Source organism: Hypomesus nipponensis, chromosome 4, assembly GCF_054491055.1.
Source record: "Hypomesus nipponensis isolate SF chromosome 4, ASM5449105v1, whole genome shotgun sequence".
NCBI classification, from domain to species: Eukaryota; Metazoa; Chordata; class Actinopteri; order Osmeriformes; family Osmeridae; genus Hypomesus; species Hypomesus nipponensis.
This window is the reverse complement of record NC_140364.1, coordinates 14,899,877-14,921,327: the sequence shown is the minus strand read 5'-3', so window position 1 is coordinate 14,921,327 and position 21,451 is coordinate 14,899,877. Positions and strand designations below refer to the sequence as shown.

The following is a 21,451-nucleotide window of genomic DNA, read 5'->3' as shown; positions in this document are numbered from 1 at the left end:
TAGGACAGCACTGGAGGATGAGGACAGGGTGGAGGGGTTAGGACAGCACTGGAGGATGAGGACAGGGTGGAGGGGTTAGGACAGCACTGGAGGATGAGGACAGCACTTAAGGATGAGGACGGGTGGGGAGGTAGGGGGAGAAGAGTGGGGGGGGAGTGTAAATGCCTCAAACTGCACTTCCTCTGAACTCTTTAAACTGCCCTTGATGCTGGGGGGAGGGGCTCAGAGCTAGCCACGCAGAAAATGTGTACCCTAAACCCTTGCGTGTGTGTTTGTGTGTTGGTGTGAGTGTGTGTGTTGGGTGTGAGTGTGTGTGTAGAGACGGGGAGGGGGAGGGGTTCCATGCAAATGTGCTCCCAGGTCACATGACCTGGGTGGGGATGAATGGGCCTTTTTGGTGTATCTGAGAGGGGAGCCTTGGGAACCATGGACCTCATTGTCCACCAGTGTTTGTGTGTGTGGTGTGTGTGTGTGTGTGTGGTGGGGAGTATGTGGTGTGTGTGTGTATGCATGTTCGTGTGGTATGTAAATGATGGGTAAAAATGTGTGTTCATAGGGTGTGTGTGTGTGTGTGTGAAGAGGTGGGAAGTGCATGAATATCAGCAGGACTGGCAGCAAAAAAATAAAACCTCCTCATTCAGAAGGAGATAAAAACGAGAGAAAAAAAAACGCCCACATTATAGAATGACCTTGACTACTCCAACATCAGATCTGGATCTCTCTCTCTCCCTGTCGCTCTCCCTATCTCCCTCTATGTCTCTCTCCCTCTGTCTCTCACTTTGAGTGGGCTGGCGTTTGAGGGGGCAGGGAAACAATTTTTTATTTTTATGTTCTTATTTAAAAATAACATTCTATAAAATAAAAAAACCTGTTCCGCTTACAAAACAAAACTTACATAAAATGCATCAAGTCACATTCCCATTAAATTATACGACCGGACCAGCGCTTTTTCTTTTTAATTGTGTAATCGGTGTTCTGTAGGGCAAATCGATAGCACTCTGTCATTGTGTCGTTTCCTGCCTCTGTGTAGCTACAGTAGCAGTCAGGAACATTCAGTTCGAGAACAAACAATCCTACCATACAGTGTTCCCTGGCAAGTCAAGGATGAAATTGGAGTACATGCTGTCTCAGAGGGCTTTGTGATGTTTTGTCATACACGCTGGAAAACTGAGCAGAAATTGTTAATGAATAAGGGTCATCAAAAATCATCTCTCTTCATCTTGAGAATCTTTCAGTCCCCAGACTCCAGGTCGCTCACTTCCCTCCTGACATGACTCAGCGGGGTGTTCAGATGACCAGAACCATTTCCTACTTCCTCTCACGCTAAAATTACACTCTCGGACAAAACCATCCTCTGCCGATGTTCAATGACCACCCCAGAACTTGTTCTCTATGCCAAGCATCAAATCGAATCGTACTTGTAAAGCCCTGTTAACAATCAGTGTCACAGAGGGCTCGCGTACACCAATGGAACTGCTCCTCAACCAAGCTAAATCCTCGGAAAACTTCGAAAACTTAGAGGGATAAAATGGAAGAAATCTTATTTCAGTTCAGTGAGGAATCCCCTCCAGAGACCTTCGGTGACACAGAGAGGTGCACAGCAGAGGCTGGGTATACAGTGATAAAGTAAAGGAAGAAACCTTGAGAGGAGCAGTTCAGTGAGGAATCCCCTCCAGAGACCTTTGGTGACACAGAGTGGTGAGGCTGGGTATACTGTGATAGAGAAAAGGACTAACTGAAAAGAAGATGCAAGTCTGACTGCACGGCCGTTCCTCCGTAGGCCTGTGAAGGGAGTGACAGCGTGTTTCTGTACAAGGCTGAAGAGAGTCCACGCAGTACAGAACTTTTCAGGAACACAAGAGTGATTCAGATGAATGGACTCAATCACAAAGCAGAGAGAGAGAGAGAGAGAGAGAGAGAGAGAGAGAGAGAGAGAGAGAGAGAGAGAGAGAGAGAGAGAGAGAGAGAGAGAGAGAGAGAGAGAGAGAGAGAGAGAGAGAGAGAGAGAGAGAGAGAGAGAGAGACAGAGAGAGAGAGAGAGAGAGAGAGAGAGAGAGAGAGAGAGAGAGACAGAGAGAGAGAGAGAGAGAGAGAGAGAGAGAGAGAGAGAGAGAGAGAGAGAGAGAGAGAGAGAGAGAGAGAGAGAGAGAGAGAGAGAGAGAGAGAGAGAAAGAAAGAAAGAAAGAAAGAAAGAAAGAAAGAAAGAAAGAAAGAAAGAAAGAAAGAAAGAAAGAAAGAAGGGAAGAGAAATACGGAAAAAATGCCATCAATCAGCAGGTCTTTTCATTGGAGTGTCAGCGTGGGCGCTAACCAGACTGTGTAGGAGGGTTTCGAGGAACGATCCTTCCTCCAGAGACGTGTCACTCCTAATCACTTAGCATTCACCAGCTACATCTGCTAATCTCACCAAGGGTCTCCAACATTGCTTATTGGATCAACTCTGCTCGTCTGGAAGAAGACAGAGCCAGGTGTGTAGTAATGGAGGATCTTGGCCAGTGGACAGGCTGCTAGCTCCAGGAACGAGCCTGCAGTTCAACAGAGCTGTTGTGTGTGGGAGCAAGTGTACAAATATGGGATTATGAAAGCACAATACTGTAGCTAAACACTTAGCTTCCCTCATTCAAGGGAAAGCAACACACACACACACACACACCCCAGTTAATCCGTTCTCCTTGAGGAAACTAAAAACAAAAACATGATTATGATTGCGAGGATTCAGATGCCTTCTCGTCTTGGCCATAAACAGAGATTCTCTTCTAGGGAGAGAGGCAGAGACAGAGGTAGAGAGAGAGAGACAGAGGTAGAGAGAGAGGTAGAGAGAGAGAGAGAAGTGGAGGAGAAAGCAGAGGGGAAAGAGGCAAAGAGAAACAAAATAGTGAGGGAGTAAGAGGGGAGAGAGAGGGGGAGACAAGTTCAGTAATTGGTCTCCTGCTGTCACCATGGTAAGCACTACGTGTCTCACTGGAATCAGTATTCCTAATTGTCCCAGCAGTTTCACTATTACAAACTGCATCCTCAGCTTGTTACTAAACAAACATTTACTGGGAACGGCAATGAACCATTGGAACCATTTTTCCATCCACTAAATCATTACACAGCAGTTGAACAAAGAAAAAAGCAACAAATACATTTGTTACATAACAGATGTAGTAATTCCTGTTGGTGCTTCTAAACATCTGAAGTGTAAATCAAGGCAGGCCTGGGTTGATCTCTGGAACTTGAAGTGTTTTGTGAGGTTCAACTCTGCTGAACTGCTGGTTCATTGGGGTTCAACTCTGCTGAACTGCTGGTTCATTGGGGTTCGACTCTGTTGAACTGCTGGTTCATTGGGGGTTCAACTCTGCTGAACTGCTGGTTCATTGGGGTTCGACTCTGCTGAACTGCTGGTTCATTGGGGTTCGACTCTGCTGAACTGCTGGTTCATTGGGGTTCAACTCTGCTGAACTGCTGGTTCATTGGGGTTCAACTCTGCTGAACTGCTGGTTCATTGGGGTTCGACTCTGCTGAACTGCTGGTTCATTGGGGTTCAACTCTGCTGAGAGGGGAGGGGCAGCTGGGGTTAGGGTCGGAGAGAACCAGGGTTGAGCCAGGTCAGGGTGTTTCCATGGTGATGGCTGTCTGGGTCTCTGGTAAACACTGCAGTAAGATACACACACTAGACTCAGTTACCAAACACACACACACACACACACACACACACAAGGCTCATATCCAACACACAAACCTCTCTGGCATGCAAAGACCGAAGCCAAAACACACAAACACCTATGTGCAGACACACACACACACTACATACACAAACGACCAATGCAGTGATTGCTTTCACAAGCGATTCCCATGCAGGAAGCAACCCAGTCGTGGGATCTGTTGATGATGTGTTGTATGTATCTAAGACTGTTACAGGAAGTAGCAGGATGCCTTTCAATCCGTACCACTCATCCTCTAAGCTGCCACTCCTGATAACTGGAACACTTTAGTCCACTAGCGTGGGATTAATGTCCCACAACAGTGATGATTTAAGGGTCAGATCACAGTCATAGCTCCGCATTAAACCCCATATTAATAACAACTTTCAATGGAATTTTAAGTGTGTCGCTGAAATGCGACAAACTGGCCCTTTAAAACATCCCTCCCACTAAAAGAGCGCTGTTTGGGTCTCTGCTGGAGGTTCTGGGCGCCAGTCATCCTGCGTGTCAGTTCCCGAGTGCCAGTCACCGGATCCCCGTTGGTTTGAACTAGCCTAGATTGAGACCTGCACTGAGCTAGGGAACATTTGGGATTGATTTGTAGCTATTTTTACATGTCCTACTTGAAAATAAACGGTTGTTTTTGCACAGCCACCGCGCAGGGGCAGACAGCGATCAAACAGCTAGAAGGTTGTCGTCCGGAGTGTCTCGTGGAGAGGCCACCATCCTGAGGGACAAAAACACTCAACCGTTTCATAACGTAAATGTCCAACATGAAGCCAGAAGTACGCACTCTCCATGCAGCACGACGATAAAATCACTTCAGGTCATCACCACTGCATAACCGTTACTATTATCAACCTCCACAAAGACAGCAGCTCTCTGAACAATAATCATCGTCTTAGTTCGAAGCCGGCAGAGTAGAACAAGCAGTGTTCAACCACTACAATTAGAGCAGCTCTGATGACTATGATCCTACAGTACAGCGATAACCTGGTGTTGGTCTTACAGTAGGAGCAGGCTACATTACTCTAGGCTACAGCTGTACGCCAGCACCTGCTGTTCACACGCAGGTGCATCCAGCGTTCAAACCCAACATGTAAGGATGACTGTCAACGTGAGATGTGGGAGGGAGAGAGGGAGTGGGGAGGGTGAGAGGCAAAGAGGAGGGGAGGGAGTGATGAGCAGAGGGGAGGGGAGATAGGGGCAGAGGAAGCAAGGGGGAGAGTGAGGGGTGAGAGGGGGAGTGTGTGAGGGGTAGAGACAGAGAGGGAGGATAACCCAGGATGAGCTGGAAGGAGGGGCGGGGGGGGAAGGCAGTGAAAGACTGCAGTGACTATAGAGATCCAGTCTGTGACTGGCACGCTGCTCCAGACAAGGAGACACTGTGGTCAACTGGGGCACACAAACTCTCACACAGAAACACACACACTAAGAGGTGCAAGCACTCAGAGAGGGTCTCAGATACACACTCAGAGGCACGAACACACACACACACACACACACACACACTCTGCACTGCCAGCTGTCCTCTTGCCCCCCGAAGGCCCCCAGCTGTGGCTGATACATCAACTAACCCCCCCCCCCTCCCCTCCCCCCTCCCCCCCCCTCCTCATCCTCCCCCCCCCCCCTCCCCCCAGGTTTGGGTGACTTCCAGAGCTGTATGGGTTTTACCAAAACAAAGCCCCCCTCCCCCCGCCTCCCCAGCCGAGCGACCACAGGGACCTCTGCAGCACAGACCATAATGCTGTTCGTCACACTCCACCCAGCCACCGTGGGTGTGACTGTGTGTGTGTCCCAAGGCCTTAGAGACTTGTCCTGGAGAGGCCACACCCTGCAGCCTGAATCTCCTCGTCACCCCCTCACTGGGGTCGGGAGGGCTGGGTAAGGCAGCTCCCCTGGGTGGGGCAGCTCCCCTGGGTGGGGCAGCCCTGCTGGGTGGGGCAGCCCTGTGGTTCTACAGTCAGTGGGCTATTTCAGGGTGATGGAACAAGCATGCCTACAATTCAGACAGAACACTGCCTGTTATGGGTTAACTATAACCAACACTTACCCACGGGGGGAGGAGAGGGGGAGAGAGAAAGAGAGAGACAGAGAGACAGAGACAGAGAGAGAGAGAAACGAACAAAGGAGAGAGATTTGTGTAAAGTAAAATCTCATTTGGAGAGGTCATACTTCCTGTGTTGTGAATGATGTCATCGGCAAATAGCCGCTATTTGTCAGTGTAGGGCAGGCTGGACGAAGGCAGGCTAACAGCACAGAGCTAGGCTGGGGGCCGCTGAGTCACAGAAAACCACAGCATGATACTGAAGCCTTCTTCAGCGGGGCTTCTGTTCTGCACAGGAAATGGATCAGGTAACACAACAGGAAGTGGCTCCACACACACACGACACAATCCTGCATGTTCTGACTGTGTATCTGTGCTCTACTTGTCTTTCTGAGTCTGATATGTACCCAGACCAAACCAGCAGCCTGCCACACACACACACACACACACACACACGACACAATCCTGCATGTTCTGACTGTGTATCTGTGCTCTACTTGTCTTTCTGAGTCTGATATGTACCCAGACCAAACCAGCAGCCTGCCACACACACACACACACACACACACACACACACACACACACGAGTGCCCTCAGTGTAGCCTTGGCATGAAAGGCATTGTCACTCTCTGTTAGCAGACAGTTGTTTAGGGAGAGAAGCATACACAGTGACTGTTCTGACTGCAAGTGACTCTCACACACACACACACACACACACACACACGTCCGTGGAGTCTGGAAGCATGCTGCAGATGTGCTGCAGATGGGAGCAGAGCCCCCCCTCCCCTCCCTGTCCTGGGTGAACCTGCAGGGACGTCGTCTCACACGTTCACCTGACACGACGGTAATCTGTCATCTAGTCCCAACTCCATTATGAACAGAGAAAATCCCCTTAATCTGGGATTGGGAAGGATGTCACAGGGCACCTGGGAGATATTTTACGAGTGTTTTTTTCTTCCTCTGAAGGGAAGATTCACAGTGTGGTGGTGAGTTCAAGGCTGGTCTGATAACACTGTCAGCCAGAGAGCCAATCAGAGAGACCGGGGTAGAAGACTAAACTGCTTCCCCCATCACATACACTAAGTTTATATTTAATTCATCTAGCAAACGCTTTCATCCAAAGCAATATTCAAATACTGCATGTAGTAAGTACAGAAGGAGTTCTACAGCACATCAGCCAGACTGCTCCGGGACACTGAAACAAAACAGCTTCTGAAACCTAAAAACAACCTACACCTTGAGTTAGCACAGCTGGGGGAGGGATGTGAAGAGCAGTAAGAACACTTCGAACACGTAGCAGCGATAAGCAGCTGCAGTATTCACATTATAAACCTGTCTGTTGTTATCGGGGGTACTAAAACGTCTTCGAAAACATTCAAAAACGTATTTAATTACGTCTCTAATTGTAATCCAATAGCAAGCTCTTTCCTAAGCAAACATTATATCTCCCACACTGACTTCAATTCTGCAGTGCTTTAACTTTCCAGTGTGCTCAACCAGAGTAAAATAAATAAAATATATAATAATTTAAGATTAACAAAAGGCATGTGTGTGTGTTTGTGTGTCTGTGTTAAAGATGGAATATCTATTTTCATTTGCACGCACACACACCTGGCGAAACCAAGGACACTCACCAGCAACTCGAAATGAACCGGATATAACCCAGATATATATAATATCAGATCAGCTCAGCTGTGGAGTGCACAAACACACACACACACAAAACAGTCCTACCCATCTGGCTGGGGCTATACTTAGATCCACACCCAGCACACTAATGTACATCTGGCTCATGCTCTAACTAAACAGCCTCTCCTCAGCCCACAGCCTCTCCCCAGCCTCTCCCCAGCCTCTCCCCAGCCTCTCCCCAGCCTCTCCCCAGCCTCTCCCCAGCCTCTCCCCAGCCTTTTCCCAGCCTCTCCCCAGCCTCTCCCCAGCCTCTCCCCAGCCCACAGCCTCTCCCCAGCCTCTCCCCAGCGCCCAGCCTCTCCCCAGTCCCCAGCCTCTCCCCAGCCCCCAGTCTCTCCCCAGCCTCTCCCCAGCCTCTCTCCAGCCCACAGCCTCTCCCCAGCCTCTCTCCAGCCCACAGCCTCTCCCCAGCCCCCAGCCCCCAGCCTCTCCCCAGCTGGGAGGAGGACGGCCAGCCTCTCTCCCCAGACCGGGCCTCGCATCTGGGGACCCAGAAGGTCTGAGGGCCGTCAATTCAGCCCAGTGGAGGGAGAGGGGGGGGGGGGACTGGTAGTGGAGTGTGTGTGTGTGTGTGTGTGTGAGAGCAGGTCACGGCTGCTTCTAAGAAGAGGAGTACCTGGTTCCCTCTGCAGGGACGAGAGATCAGACTTACAAAACCCTGCTGATCACAGCTGTTCTGCTCTTACTGTTCTACTGTTCTGCAGTTCCACCGTGTGCAAATACACACACACACACACACAGAATTTATAACACCTCATCAAGCGTGCAGTCTAGCACTCTGCTTCCCTACGCCTGCTGTTTTCATTAAGTAGCTTCCTATGAATGTAAACATCCCCGAGGCTAGGGCAGCACACGCACCTAGCCCCAGGCTGTGGGGGGGGCAGGTGTGGGGGGGGGGGGCAGGTGTGGGGGGTGTGAGGACAGGTGTGGGGGGGGTAGGTGTGGGGGTGGCCGGTTGTGGGGGGTGAGGACAGGCTGTGGGGGGGGCAGGTGTGGGGGGAGGGGGGGCAGGTGTGGGGGGAGGGGGGGCAGGTGTGGGGGGTGTGAGGACAGGCTGTGGGGGGGGTAGGTGTGGGGGGGGCCGGTTGTGGGGGGTGAGGACAGGCTGTGGGGGGGGCAGGTGTGGGGGGAGGCAGGTGTGGGGGGAGGGGGGGCAGGTGTGGGGGGTGTGAGGACAGGCTGTGGGGGGGGGGGACAGGCTGGGGGGGGGGACAGGCTGGGGGGGGGGCGGTTGTGGGGGGTGAGGACAGGCTGTGGGGGGGACAGGCTGGGGGGGCAGGTGTGGGGGGGGCAGGTGTGGGGGGGACAGGTGTGGGGGGGACAGGTCGTTTTGAGAAAGGGCGTGTAATGTCTGTAGAGATACACCCAGAGATATCTCTTGGGGGGGGGGGGGGTCCATTAGGGAGGAGCAGGTAAGTGGTGAGGGAGGAATACATCACTGGGACAATCATTTACATACTTAAGCCTTCTCACGGGACAGAGTGACAGAGAGAGAGGGAGAGATAATGATAGAGATAATGACAGATGGAGAGAGAGAAATAGGGAGAGAGAGATAGGGAGAGAACATAAGAGAGATGATGAGATGGAGAGCGATGGAGAGAGAAAAAGTACAAAAGAGAAGTGGAAAGAAACAGATGGAGAGAAAAAGCGGGAGATATGGACAGAGAGATCCATGGAGAGAGAGAGAGAGAGAGAGAGAGAGAGAGAGAGAGAGAGAGAGAGAGAGAGAGAGAGAGAGAGAGAGAGAGAGAGAGAGAGAGAGAGAGAGAGAGAGAGAGAGAGAGAGAGAGAGAGAGAGAGAGAGAGCAAGGCTGCTCATAAATGGGCAACGTTGCATTTGGTGTGGTGAGAGGGAGCCAAACGGCAGGCTGTGTAATTTATACCCCCACCCATGTGTGATGCATCAGAATTAGCCACCAAGTGCTCCCTCCTGCCTCTGCCCTCAACAACCCAAGTCCACCTGTTAGGAGGGTGCACCGGATTCGACTCTCGGCGCCGCACCAACCTAGGATTGCAGAACTTGTGTCCCAACTACAACTCACAAGCTGCAGCATGGAGCAGGTTCATATCAACCCCCAGCCTTAAGCTCTGATGGTTAGGCATTACACGTTTTTAGGGTGGAGGGTGGGGGACATTGGACCACCAGCCGTCCCTTCCAGCTATAGCCCCCCCACCCTGAGCTTGGATGAGGAGAGGGCCTTACAGCCAAGCTATTCTCCAGGGAGGACCAGGGGGTTCGGATGCCGTTTTATCCAACATGGCAGCAGGATGGCCATAAACCACAACTGATCTCAGGACAATAACAAAGTCAAATTCAAAGTCAGCAAATACTTCTACAGTACAGAGAAGGATTTGAACCCTCTTGATCTGCCGTCAAATGCCCTAACCGCTAAGCTACCCCTATCCCTATCTGACTGGGTCAAGTGTTCCCAGTGCTGCTGGCGTGGCACTGACATGAGAGAATGTGCCCCTGGCACCATGACACGGGCATGGCTGCCGTGCCAACAGAACGCTCGCGTCTCCTCGGCTACAGAGGGAGGTGACATCATCATGACCAGGGGTCACACTGCTGAGAAGGAGGGCTGAGGCTGAGGCTGTGTGTGTGTGTGTGCGCGTGTGTGTGTGTGTGTGTGTGTGTGTACTTTTACTGCTGCTGTTTTGACCAATTGGTCTTACATGATGTAGGTCAAGGCTTAGGCTCCAGTAAACATATTCTGGAATAGTGTAGTGTCTTATAACTGGGATTTAGAAACATGTCTAGTCCTTGCTTGATGATCATACCAATTAAACAGAACACACCTTGACTATATAATAACATGTTATAGTTGCTTCAACTGTCAAAATACTTTTGCAGTCCCGTCGCTGTTGTTAAGCCACTGAACTTAAGCCACCTGCGTTACAAAGTGAGGGTTTGAAAGGAAGGACACGCGCCCGTTCTGATTCGTTGGCCAAGGTAAACACCAAAATAACGTCAAAATGAAATTAACTTTGCAAGCAGCATTTTCACACCAAGCAATCTAAATATGACTATTACAAACTCGTCTAAACAAAACGTATTTGTGCTACATCTTCTTTACTTGTTATTAAATAATAGAAACAACAGTAAAAGGAAGAAACTGGACTCTCGACCACGCCAACGTCACAAGTAGCCTAGCTGACCAGAATGTTTGGGCAGTAAAGTCAAATCCTGCCTTTCACTGGCCGTTCTCACTAAAGTAGCCTACGGATAAGACATCTATTTTTTTAAGATTCCGTGGAGTGCACCGCTGGTTAGGGCTATGTCTACAACCAAACTGATAGAATGATGGTTTCAGCAGCCAAGCGATCGAGACATTTGAAAATCAAACAGTGCCCATTCAGAATTCCTAAAACAGTCTTTTTTTTTTACGGTGCAAACATAAACACACAAACACCCAGTTCAACTGTCCAGGTCTACCTTGTCTCCTTGTGAATGTAAAACGTGATCATGTTTTTTCTCACAAACCTGGTAAAGCAAGGGGACTTCTCCTGCAAAGCGCTGATGTTCGGAGTTTGTGTCACAAGCAGACAGTCGGTAGTGTGTTTTCGCTCTCTCCCTGCGCACATATAGAGCTGATGTTTTCACTTCCTCTTTCTTTCGCCGTCTGCTGGTTGGCTTGTTACCGGAGCAGCTATACGAGGGACGACAAATCCCTACAAATGAATGAGACTGCAAGACCCTCCCTACTGATTATCACTCTCAGCAAAGTATAGTATAGAGGAGCGTGACTGAGGGAACGGCGGCATCCTTTCCGTTTAATATGCTAAACAAGACATTCGCAAAATGTTGTGCGGGTGGAACAATGAACTTAATAATTCATGAAAATCGATTTAACATGCATAAAACATAAGGACAGCAGTTTAGGGTCCTATAGGGTCACGATCCTCAAACGTTAAACCGACAGCTGATGTTTCTCACTTCACAAGTGGTCTGCATTAAATTGTATTAGCAGACCTAATGACGAGTAGACGTAAAGTAGGGAACTGTTGACTTTAAACGATTTCAACAAATTAAGATCAAAGTGTATTATTCTAATTATTAGGCTATGTTACACTTGTATCTGACTGCAGTTATGTTGTTTATTGCTCTTGGCGAGGTGATTAAGGAGAGATTGCATAGCACAGTATTCTTGGACAGTTCAATCTACAAAACTGAGATAAAATGCCCACATCCCATCCTGCTAAATACCCACACTGGTGCGCTCACAAACCAGCTAGAGGCAGAGAGATAAGATACATGGAGAGACAAGCAAGCAAGAAAGAAGGGAGGATTAAGAGATAAACAGAGAGAGGGCAATGGAGAGGAGAGAGAGAACAAGCGAGAGAGAGAGAGAGAGAGAGAGAGAGAGAGAGAGAGAGAGAGAGAGAGAGAGAGGAAAGAACAAGAGAGGGAGGGAGAGACAGGCAAACAGAATGAGGGAGAGGACTAGGGTTAGAGCAAGAGAGAGGGAGAAAGAGACAGAGAGAGAGTAACACACACAGAGAAATAGAGAGAAACAGAGAGAGACACATAGTAACAAACAGAGAAAGCGAGACAAACAGAGAGTAACACACAGAGAGAGAAACAAAAAGAGAAACAGAGAGAGAGAGAGTAACAAAGAGAGAGTACCACAGAGAGAGAGAGAGAGAGAGAGAGAGAGAGAGAGAGAGAGAGAGAGAGAGAGAGAGAGACATAGGAGGGAGAGACTGAGTGATGTGAGGGCCAGACCCAGGCCAGCCTGTGGAGCAGCAGGGTGGATTAATACAAGGACTGTGTGTCCCTCCATCTCTCCTGAAACACAATAGCACTGCCTGTACACACACACACACACACACACTCACACACACGGACAAACTCTCACACACACACAAAGATAAACTCTCACTTGCACACACTCGCACTGATATAAAATCTCTCTCTCACAAACGAACACACACACACTGACTGTGTTCCATAAAGTCATCATTATTGATCATTATTGAGTTTTGCAAAGCTTTCCGTCGAGTCGTGCGTGTGTGTTAGATAGAAGCCTGAGTTGTGGTCCTAACACTAAACCATCTTGCTGGCTGCCTACTGCCGGCTAACTACAGTCCATCTGCTACGACCTGGAGACATCACTGGCAGGGTAATCTCTTTATAAGACCTTCAAGAATTTCCGGAATGAAGTAAAGTAAAGCCACGTGCTGGAAAACGACCCCTCATGCTGCAAAGACGACGCCTTGTGCATAAGCCAGGGTCAGGTCCATCAGAACAGTGATCCCTAATCACAATCATAAAGTGAGTGAGAGGGACAAATGAGCTCATCTGTAAAGTTTGTCAGTGTATGCACTGTCAAAAGAGAATGTGTGAGAGAGATAGAGAGACAGAGAGAGAGGATTAGCAGATGTAGGCTACTGGTTGGTTTACACATCGGCAGTGGTGTCAGAGGTAGCTTCTTGGTAGGTGCGTGCGTGCGTCCATAAAAGAAACCCCCCGCGGTGAGTGAGAGCGCTCGTGATATTGTAGGCCTACTACTTATGATAGGACGTGGTGAAGTTCATTACTCTCCGCCGTCGAAAATACATTTGCACACAACATATCACTGGGAAAGATGATCATTAGACAAGGCTGGCTTGCTCTGACAACATTTATATCTCTCACTATTGTAAGTGGGTACACGCCAAATAACCTTCTCAGCGGTGGATATGAGGTAAATCTCTCTCCTCGGAGGTATGCGTACATTGCTGATGCATCTGGGGCCTTTAGCCAAAGCAGACACAAGGAGGGTTGCCATGGAAAGGACAGCGCTATGGGGGAGAAGAGGAACAGAATGACGCTCTTGGTTACTAGGATACTCTTAACAGACGCGGTCGTGATCGAGGGCTGGAAGTTGCGCGCGCGCACACAAACACAGGTCGGGCTCAAGCACATACAAGAAGACGAGGACATTAATCAACATTCACGCATGTTTCCCGCCCTCAAGGCCAGCCGTTTTAACGGTTCTCTTATCAAGGTCATTAGCGGGGGAGAGCAGTTTCTGGTGCGCTCCCTTGGTCGTGACTGCAGCCTGTTTAAATGAACCACTCATTAAAGATGGACCGCGGGGGGCTTTGATGTGGCCTGCAGGGTGTGTGTGTGTGTGTGTGTGTGTGTGTGTGTGAGAGAGAGATACAGAGGAGAGTGAAGTTAATTCTCTCTGCTGGTTAAGCGGATCGTGGAACCCGACGTTCAGGTTGTTTACCACAGAGTGTTGTTCAACCGAGAGACGCAGGAGCGCCACTTTTCGCTCAAATGCGCAAGGGTAGGTAGGTGGAACTTCAAAAGAAACGGGCAGGGATGCGAGGTTAGTGCGGGATTACCGTACAGTCGCAGCAAACTACTGGGGCTTGTTGAAGGGCTTGTATTCGTTAGTGGCCCTCCAACCGCAGAATACATAACTAACTGAAAGCAGTCCGCCTTCATTGGCTGCCTAGAGTTTAATAATTTTATCCTTGGCAACAGGGATCACGTTCCAGTACATTCTACCTTCCCTCTGGTTTGGGATGAAAAAAAACAACAACTAAAAATGCAAATTCCAACCGCAATTTATTCAAAATATTTATGTACAGTCATAAGCAGTCAAACATTCAACCTCCACTGGAAAAAAACAGGCAACACTTAAATGCTCCAAGATTGGCTGACTCCCTCCCCCCACACATTTTAAACAAGCCTACAATCAAGCCATTTGATATTCAGCAAATTGATGGGTGAGGTTGGTGGAATTGGCAGAGCATGGCGGAAAAAAACAATCTCTTAATGACTCTGCGCTTCATCGCATGTCATCCTTTCAGTTGGCTATCCAGTTCATCTCTGCTATCAGGCACAAAACAAACTGCTGCTTTACTCTACCCAGAATGCCTTGCATCAGCCATGCAGGTAACGCCAGGGAGGTCAGAATTATACACACACATTTTTGGAGTATGAAGGCACATGTCGTCATGAGCTCTATGCCATTTAGCTAAGGAGGGTTTGGGTGGGTTTCTTAAAGACCACGTCACCTTAAAGAATATATAAGAAATGGGTCTAGTCATGCATTAATGATGACAGTCCTATGGTGAGAAGGCAGAGGGATTCCTCTAGACTTGGCAATTCAAACTAGTACGGTCATGGTAGTTCACTTAACTACTAGTACGGACATGGTAGTTCACTTAACTACTAGTACGGACATGGTAGTTCACTTAACTACTAGTACGGACATGGTAGTTCACTTAACTACTAGTACGGACATGGTAGTTCACTTAACTACTAGTACGGACATTGTAGTTCACTTAACTACTAGTAGTTCACATGATACACCCTCCCGCTACATTAGCAACTTCACAGTCGGACAGCCGACCAATCAGAGGAGTTTTCCCCTCACAGATGTTGCTCAATCAGAGTCGCTGGTCTTGGAGGACTTGTGTTTCCTCTTTCCCTTCCTCTTCTTCTTCTTTTCCTTCTTCTTCTTCTCCTTTCCCTTCTTCCTCTTCTTGCTGCTGTTGTGGCGCCGGCCGTCTGAGGAAGAGGAGGAGCTGTCTGAGTCGGAGGAAGAGGTGGAGTCCTGGAGGAGCTGGCGAAGCTGCTGGATCCTGGAGGGGGGAGGAAGACAGAGGGTGAGAAGTTGAGTTGAGGGTCTCTCGTAAAGGGAGGGAGGGTATCTTGTAGAGGGGACCTGTGGACAGAGAGATCAGTAGGTCTGACAGTGACCTGCGGACTCAGGGGCTCAAAGAGGAGACACTAACGAGGTCTAGACTGCAGACATTAACACAGTCTTCTGGGTGGACAGGAAGATGTTTTTGTGTTATTTCCAACTGGGGAACATCTCAGTTCAGATTAAAAAGACCCTCCATGTTATTCTTAGACATATTTTCTACCTGTCTGAAAAATAGAAGATCTCATTCCCATCGCATCGCTTTCCAAAAGTAAACTAGTAATCAATGTGAGAAAGTATGTGTGTGTGCGTGTGTCTGTGCATGTCTGAGGTAGCGCGTGTGTGTGTGTGTGTGCGTGTGAGCTAGTGTGTGTGTGTTCTTTCTCACACACCCGTAAGAGGATGTGTGGTGCAGAAGGTTTGTACTCATCAGCAGCGTCTCCAGCTTACCTGCTCTCCTTCTCGTTCCTCTTGTTCTCCCTGATCAACTCATACATGGGGTCTTCGTGAGCCTGCAGGAGAGAGGAGGGTCAGGACAGGAACCACACCCCCCACACCTCCGTCCAACCACACACACAGTTAACCACACCCCCCACACCTCCGTCCAACCACACACACAGTTAACCACACCCCCCACACCTCCGTCCAACCACACACACAGTTAACCACACCCCCCACACCTCCGTCCAACCACACACACAGTTAACCACACCACCCACACCTCCGTCCAACCACACACACAGTTAACCACACCCCCCACACCTCCGTCCAACCACACACACAGTTAACCACACCACCCACACCTCCGTCCAACCACACACACAGTTAACCACACCCCCCACACCTCCGTCCAACCACACACACAGTTAACCACACCACCCACACCTCCGTCCAACCACACACACAGTTAACCACACCACCCACACCTCCGTCCAACCACACACACAGTTAACCACACCACCCACACCTCCGTCCAACCACACACACAGTTAACCACACCCCCCACACCTCCGTCCAACCACACACACAGTTAACCACACCCCCCACACCTCCGTCCAACCACACACACAGTTAACCACACCACCCACACCTCCGTCCAACCACACACACAGTTAACCACACCACCCACACCTCCGTCCAACCACACACACAGTTAACCACACCACCCACACCTCCGTCCAACCACACACACAGTTAACCACACCCCCCACACCTCCGTCCAACCACACACACAGTTAACCACACCCCCCACACCTCCGTCCAACCACACACACAGTTAACCACACCCCCCACACCTCCGTCCAACCACACACACAGTTAACCACACCCCCCACACCTCCGTCCAACCACACACACAGTTAACCACACCCCCCACACCTCCGTCCAACCACACACACAGTTAACCACACCACCCACACCTCCGTCCAACCACACACACAGTTAACCACACCCCCCACACCTCCGTCCAACCACACACACAGTTAACCACACCCCCCACACCTCCGTCCAACCACACACACAGTTAACCACACCACCCACACCTCCGTCCAACCACACACACAGTTAACCACACCCCCCACACCTCCGTCCAACCACACACACAGTTAACCACACCCCCCACACCTCCGTCCAACCACACACACAGTTAACCACACCCCCCACACCTCCGTCCAACCACACACACAGTTAACCACACCCCCCACACCTCCGTCCAACCACACACACAGTTAACCACACCCCCCACACCTCCGTCCAACCACACACACAGTTAACCACACCCCCCACACCTCCGTCCAACCACACACACAGTTAACCACACCCCCCACACCTCCGTCCAACCACACACACAGTTAACCACACCCCCCACACCTCCGTCCAACCACACACACAGTTAACCACACCACCCACACCTCCGTCCAACCACACACACAGTTAACCACACCCCCCACACCTCCGTCCAACCACACACACAGTTAACCACACCCCCCACACCTCCGTCCAACCACACACACAGTTAACCACACCACCCACACCTCCGTCCAACCACACACACAGTTAACCACACCCCCCACACCTCCGTCCAACCACACACACAGTTAACCACACCCCCCACACCTCCGTCCAACCACACACACAGTTAACCACACCCCCCACACCTCCGTCCAACCACACACACAGTTGTTGATAGAAATATTCCCCTGACCCAAACGTATAACAGCTTTGATATATGATTTTTTACTGAAACTCAGGCCAGGTTCCAGGCTGTGATCCGCTAGCGAAAGCGCCTCAAAACACAACATCCAGTACTGCACATAACAAGGTCTGCTATGTCCTCGGTAATGAATTCTTTCTCACAGACACACACACACAGAAACACACATCCGACTGTTAAAATGTTTCAAAGCTGTTTTGTTGCCCCGTCAGCACTTTGCAGATCCGCTCTCATTGACAATGCAAAGTATGAAAATATGATCCATTTGCACTTATGATAATCACTGCAGCGGCATGGAGGTTCTGGGAGAGACGCACCACTCTGAACTGCTCCAGTTTCTGGTTGCCTTTGATGAAGAAGGGACACTCCTTGTCACCCGTCCTGTGGCCGTAACGCTTGCACCGCCAACCTGGACAAGACAATCATTCTCAGGTCAGAACAATGACTTCCATTACATGTTCAGGTGGCTGAGTGGTTAGGGAAATGGGCTAGTAATCTGAAGGTCGCCAGTTCGATTCCCGGCCACACCAAATGACGTTGTGTCCTTGGGCAAGGCATTTCACCCTACTTGCCTCGGGAGAATGTCCCTGTACTTACTGTAAGTCGCTCTGGATAAGAGCGTCTGCTAAATGTAAATGTTATTCATTTGGAGTCAAGTTATGGTCTGTGTGGAAATATCTTCCCTCTCCCCCTAACACTCAAACCTTGTAGGACTCATCAGAAGTTCGTCAAGTGCAATATTCTTCCATCTGGATGTACTAGACTTGAACAGACTTCATCAAGTAGCCCAGCTAAGGAGCTTGGAGTACATCATATTACATAGGTAAACCCACAAAATATATACAGCATTTCATTTCTGTCTCTTTAACCTATAAAGACACGCTTTTTGAACCCATCTAGGCAAAATAAAACACATTCAAACACTAGCGACAAACCATAACTTGGTGCAAATTCATGGAACAAATAACATATGCAAATTTCTATATGGAACAAATGGGTTATGAAGCGTGTGTGTGCGTGCTATGGGTTCTAACCCTCATACCATCATTACGAGTGGGACGGCTGAATTAAACAGAGATGATAATGGGGTTCTTTGTTCTATCCTGGGCAGAAGAACAGAAGTTCATCTTCCTCTCATTACACCAGCTCCATGATTCCCTCCAGCCCCCCCTCCCCCCCCCCCCCCCCCCCACCAGGTCCTCTCTCCCTCAAAGCAGATCTAACAGAGTGAGACAGGAAGAAGGATCCTTTGCAGGCTACTTCCTGTGGTGTGTGTACACACACACACACACACACACAATATATAACCTTGGCAGACCGTGACCACGCAAGAATGCATCTTGCCAGGCTCCAAGTTATTTGTGCCCGAACCACACTGGTAGTATGGACATTGGATGCACCTGCTATTTAAACGATTGCACCCTCTCTTCCTTTCCTTCATGTCTTTTGATAGGCTACAGTGCCCCCTGCTGGACTGGTCATGCTAGTGCACCAAAACCTATTCTGATAAGCAGACAGCTGTACCCATATTTAAAGTTAGTCATTTTCAATATGATCCAAAGCTACATACAAATAGTGCTTAGAGAAAGAACCGCTGAAGATTCTCTTTGAGAATCAGTCTAAACCCAGGCTCACCTGCAATCTCTGACTGACAGTCAGACACTCGGTTATATCCTCCAGTCTGCCAGAGCAGCTTCGAGGTCATCCGTCATCATTCTGCTAGACCTTTCTGCAGCGTTTGATACGGTTAACCATCAGATCCTGCTCGCCAGAAATGGGCATCACTGGCACTGCACTCCAGTGGATCTCATCGTACCTGTCAGGAAGATCTTACCAGGTCTCCTGGGGAGGCAAAGTGTCAGGCCTTCTTCTCTCTGTACACCACCTCACTTGGACCAATCATCACCTCCCATGGCTTCTACTACCACTGCTACGCTGACGACACGCAGCTGTACCTGTCGTTCCCCCCAACTGATCCGGGATTCTCAGCTAGGATTGAGGCCTGCCTCACAGACATCTCCGCCTGGATGACCAAGCTCCACTTCCAGCTGAACCTCGCCAAAACAGAACTTCTCATCATCCCGGTCAAACCCTCCATCTCAATCCCCCTGGGATCTGCAACAGTGACCCCTTCATCCTCTGCCAGGAACCTCGGGGTGACCATGGATGACGAGCTCTCCCTCACAGCCCACATTGCTGCGGTCCCCCGGTCGTGTAGATTCACCTTCTAAAACATCCAGAAGACCAGGATATACCTGGCTGAGCACTCCACCCAGCTGCTAGTCCAAGCACTTGTCCCCTCCAAGTTGGACTACTGCAACCGCACTCCCAGCATGCGCAACCCGCCCTCTCCAGAGGATTCAGAACGCAGCAGCCCGCCTGGTCTTCAATCTACCCAGACGCTCCCATGTTACCCCGCTCCTCATCTCCCTCCACTGGCTTCCCATCATGGCCCGTATCAGATTCAAGATTCCCTGGTACTGACCTTACATCAAGTCTCTCCTCCAGCCTTACACCCCCACCCGCCACCTACGGTCTTCTTCTGACAACCGTCTGGTGGTCCCACCTCTCAAGACCGCCCGGTCCCAACACAAGCTCTTCTCCTGTCTGGCCCCCCAATGGTGGAATCACCTCCCCACCTCCATTAGAGACACAGACTGTCTCCCCATCTTCAAGAAAAGTCTCAAGACACACTTGATCCGGGAGTACAACGGCACTGAGGAATGATTGGCTGGACCTGATTTTAGTTTCCTCCAGGATCACAATGACTCTTATTGAGAGAGTTGTTGCTCTTGTTGGTTTGTTGTAACTGTCTTATAATTATTATACATGCCGCAAAATATATTGTTACTTGATTTTTCCACAGGTACACTCTTGCACTTTGAGGTGTGTGTGTGTGTGTGTGTGTGTCCCAACACTCACATTGCATCACCTTCACCTCCTTCCCAAGAGGCATCCACAGCCCCTTGGTGGGCGCATGTGCCAGGAAATCCCTGGCGTCCTCATTTCCTGGATCGGCAGGGATGCAGTCTTCCGGTTTGTCCTCCTCCTCCTACAGACAGCGAGTGAGCTGTGAGCTTCGAGGAGACGCACGCTCTCTATTGCCACAGTATAGTGCTACAAACACTAATGCTACGAGGTGGTGTCCTGTACTAAACCGCAGGAAGAGGGGGACTTAAGAGCGGTATTTTATTTGAAATGCGTATCACTTATCTGGAGCTGGTTTCCAAGCCTGATGTTAGCTACGTGGTATAGCCTCTGTATATGCGGAGTCATTTATGCTGGGTATATGTATTCGTTTAAGCTATATAGCGGCAAATAATTTATAAATTTACCTTTATGAGTCCAGGTGGCGGTCTCTCATAACTAGAGGACAGGGAAATAATAGGTTCTGAGACTCAGTATGTTCCAACTTTTAAAAATCCTTAGGGTCAAGGGGATTCATTTGCTGCCAATATTTAACATACTTGGACAACTACGGTAGACTATCTACACCGGAAACAAACATTCCTGGCAGAGCTACGTTAGCTAACGAGTTACAGCTAACTACATTTACCTACGGGCAAGTAGTAGCTAGCATAGCTTGTGAATATTTTACCAGCGGTAACACGCCGAAGGAAGATGACTAGCAAGCTCATACACACGTAATTAAGGATCATTAGCTGATTTTATCAGACATTACACTACATTGTATACAGCTACTTACAATGTCTCCACGTGCTTGAGTTTCTGTACTTCTTGGTTTAGTTTTTTGGCTTGTTTCTTTAGTTTTTCTACATCGTGTTTTGAGTCCTTGTGCTTTTTGCGGTCTACTCTCTCATCGTGATCTCTTGATCGCTTTCTGTCCGACATTTGAACACCAAGGAATATTGATCAACTATACATGAACACACTTTGAAAAAATGTTCAAAGTCTATTTAATCGCAATTCTTTGACAAGAATCCTACATTCGTTCCCTGCTCAACTATCCCATTTCCTCGTTCTCAGCAAGACTTCCTGTGCTTTCATGTGTAGGTTAAACTTCAGCGCCGCCTACAGGTCAAACAGAGTAAATGCAGTTGGAGTGTAACGTTTTCCCTAATTAAATGCGTGCCACTCTTTTTACAATTGCTAAAAGGGTTTACAATCAAAATAAGACTATTTGAATTGAATGTTTTTTCTTTTGTTAAAA

The 21,451-nt window shown here is 49.2% G+C and overlaps 2 protein-coding genes across 4 annotated transcripts in view; both read right to left on the bottom strand.

The window, feature by feature from the left end:
• Positions 1-11,038, bottom strand: part of elmo1 (engulfment and cell motility 1 (ced-12 homolog, C. elegans)) — a 51,913-nt gene extending 40,875 nt beyond the window's left edge. For all 3 annotated transcript variants that reach the window (XM_084696924.1, XM_084696927.1, XM_084696929.1), the window contains exon 1: positions 10,907-11,038. The gene's annotated coding sequence lies outside the window, so the exon portion shown is untranslated. The remainder of the gene's footprint in view (positions 1-10,906) is intronic.
• Positions 11,039-13,965: 2,927 nt separating this feature from the next.
• Positions 13,966-21,407, bottom strand: rp9 (RP9 pre-mRNA splicing factor). Its single transcript, XM_084696918.1, has 6 exons — positions 20,987-21,407; positions 20,616-20,646; positions 20,203-20,332; positions 17,598-17,689; positions 15,519-15,580; positions 13,966-15,006 (listed from the first exon to the last, which is right to left on the bottom strand). The coding sequence occupies exons 1-6, from the start codon at positions 21,130-21,132 to the stop codon at positions 14,808-14,810; spliced, it is 660 nt and encodes a 219-aa protein (XP_084553044.1). The 5' UTR covers positions 21,133-21,407; the 3' UTR covers positions 13,966-14,807.
• Between the last annotated feature and the right edge of the window lie 44 nt (positions 21,408-21,451).

What these genes read in the sequence shown, in the direction of transcription:
- rp9 (XM_084696918.1), bottom strand. Translation starts at nt 21,132, where the DNA reads ATGTCGGACAGAAAGCGATCAAGAGATCACGATGAGAGAGTAGACCGC. An exon ending in CTCAAGCACGTGGAGACATT is followed by an intron (nt 20,647 to 20,986) that starts GTAAGTAGCTGT and finishes CCTGTCCTCTAG; the next exon opens with TTATGAGAGACCGCCACCTG. An exon ending in CGCCACCTGGACTCATAAAG is followed by an intron (nt 20,333 to 20,615) that starts GTAAATTTATAA and finishes CGCTGTCTGTAG; the next exon opens with GAGGAGGAGGACAAACCGGA.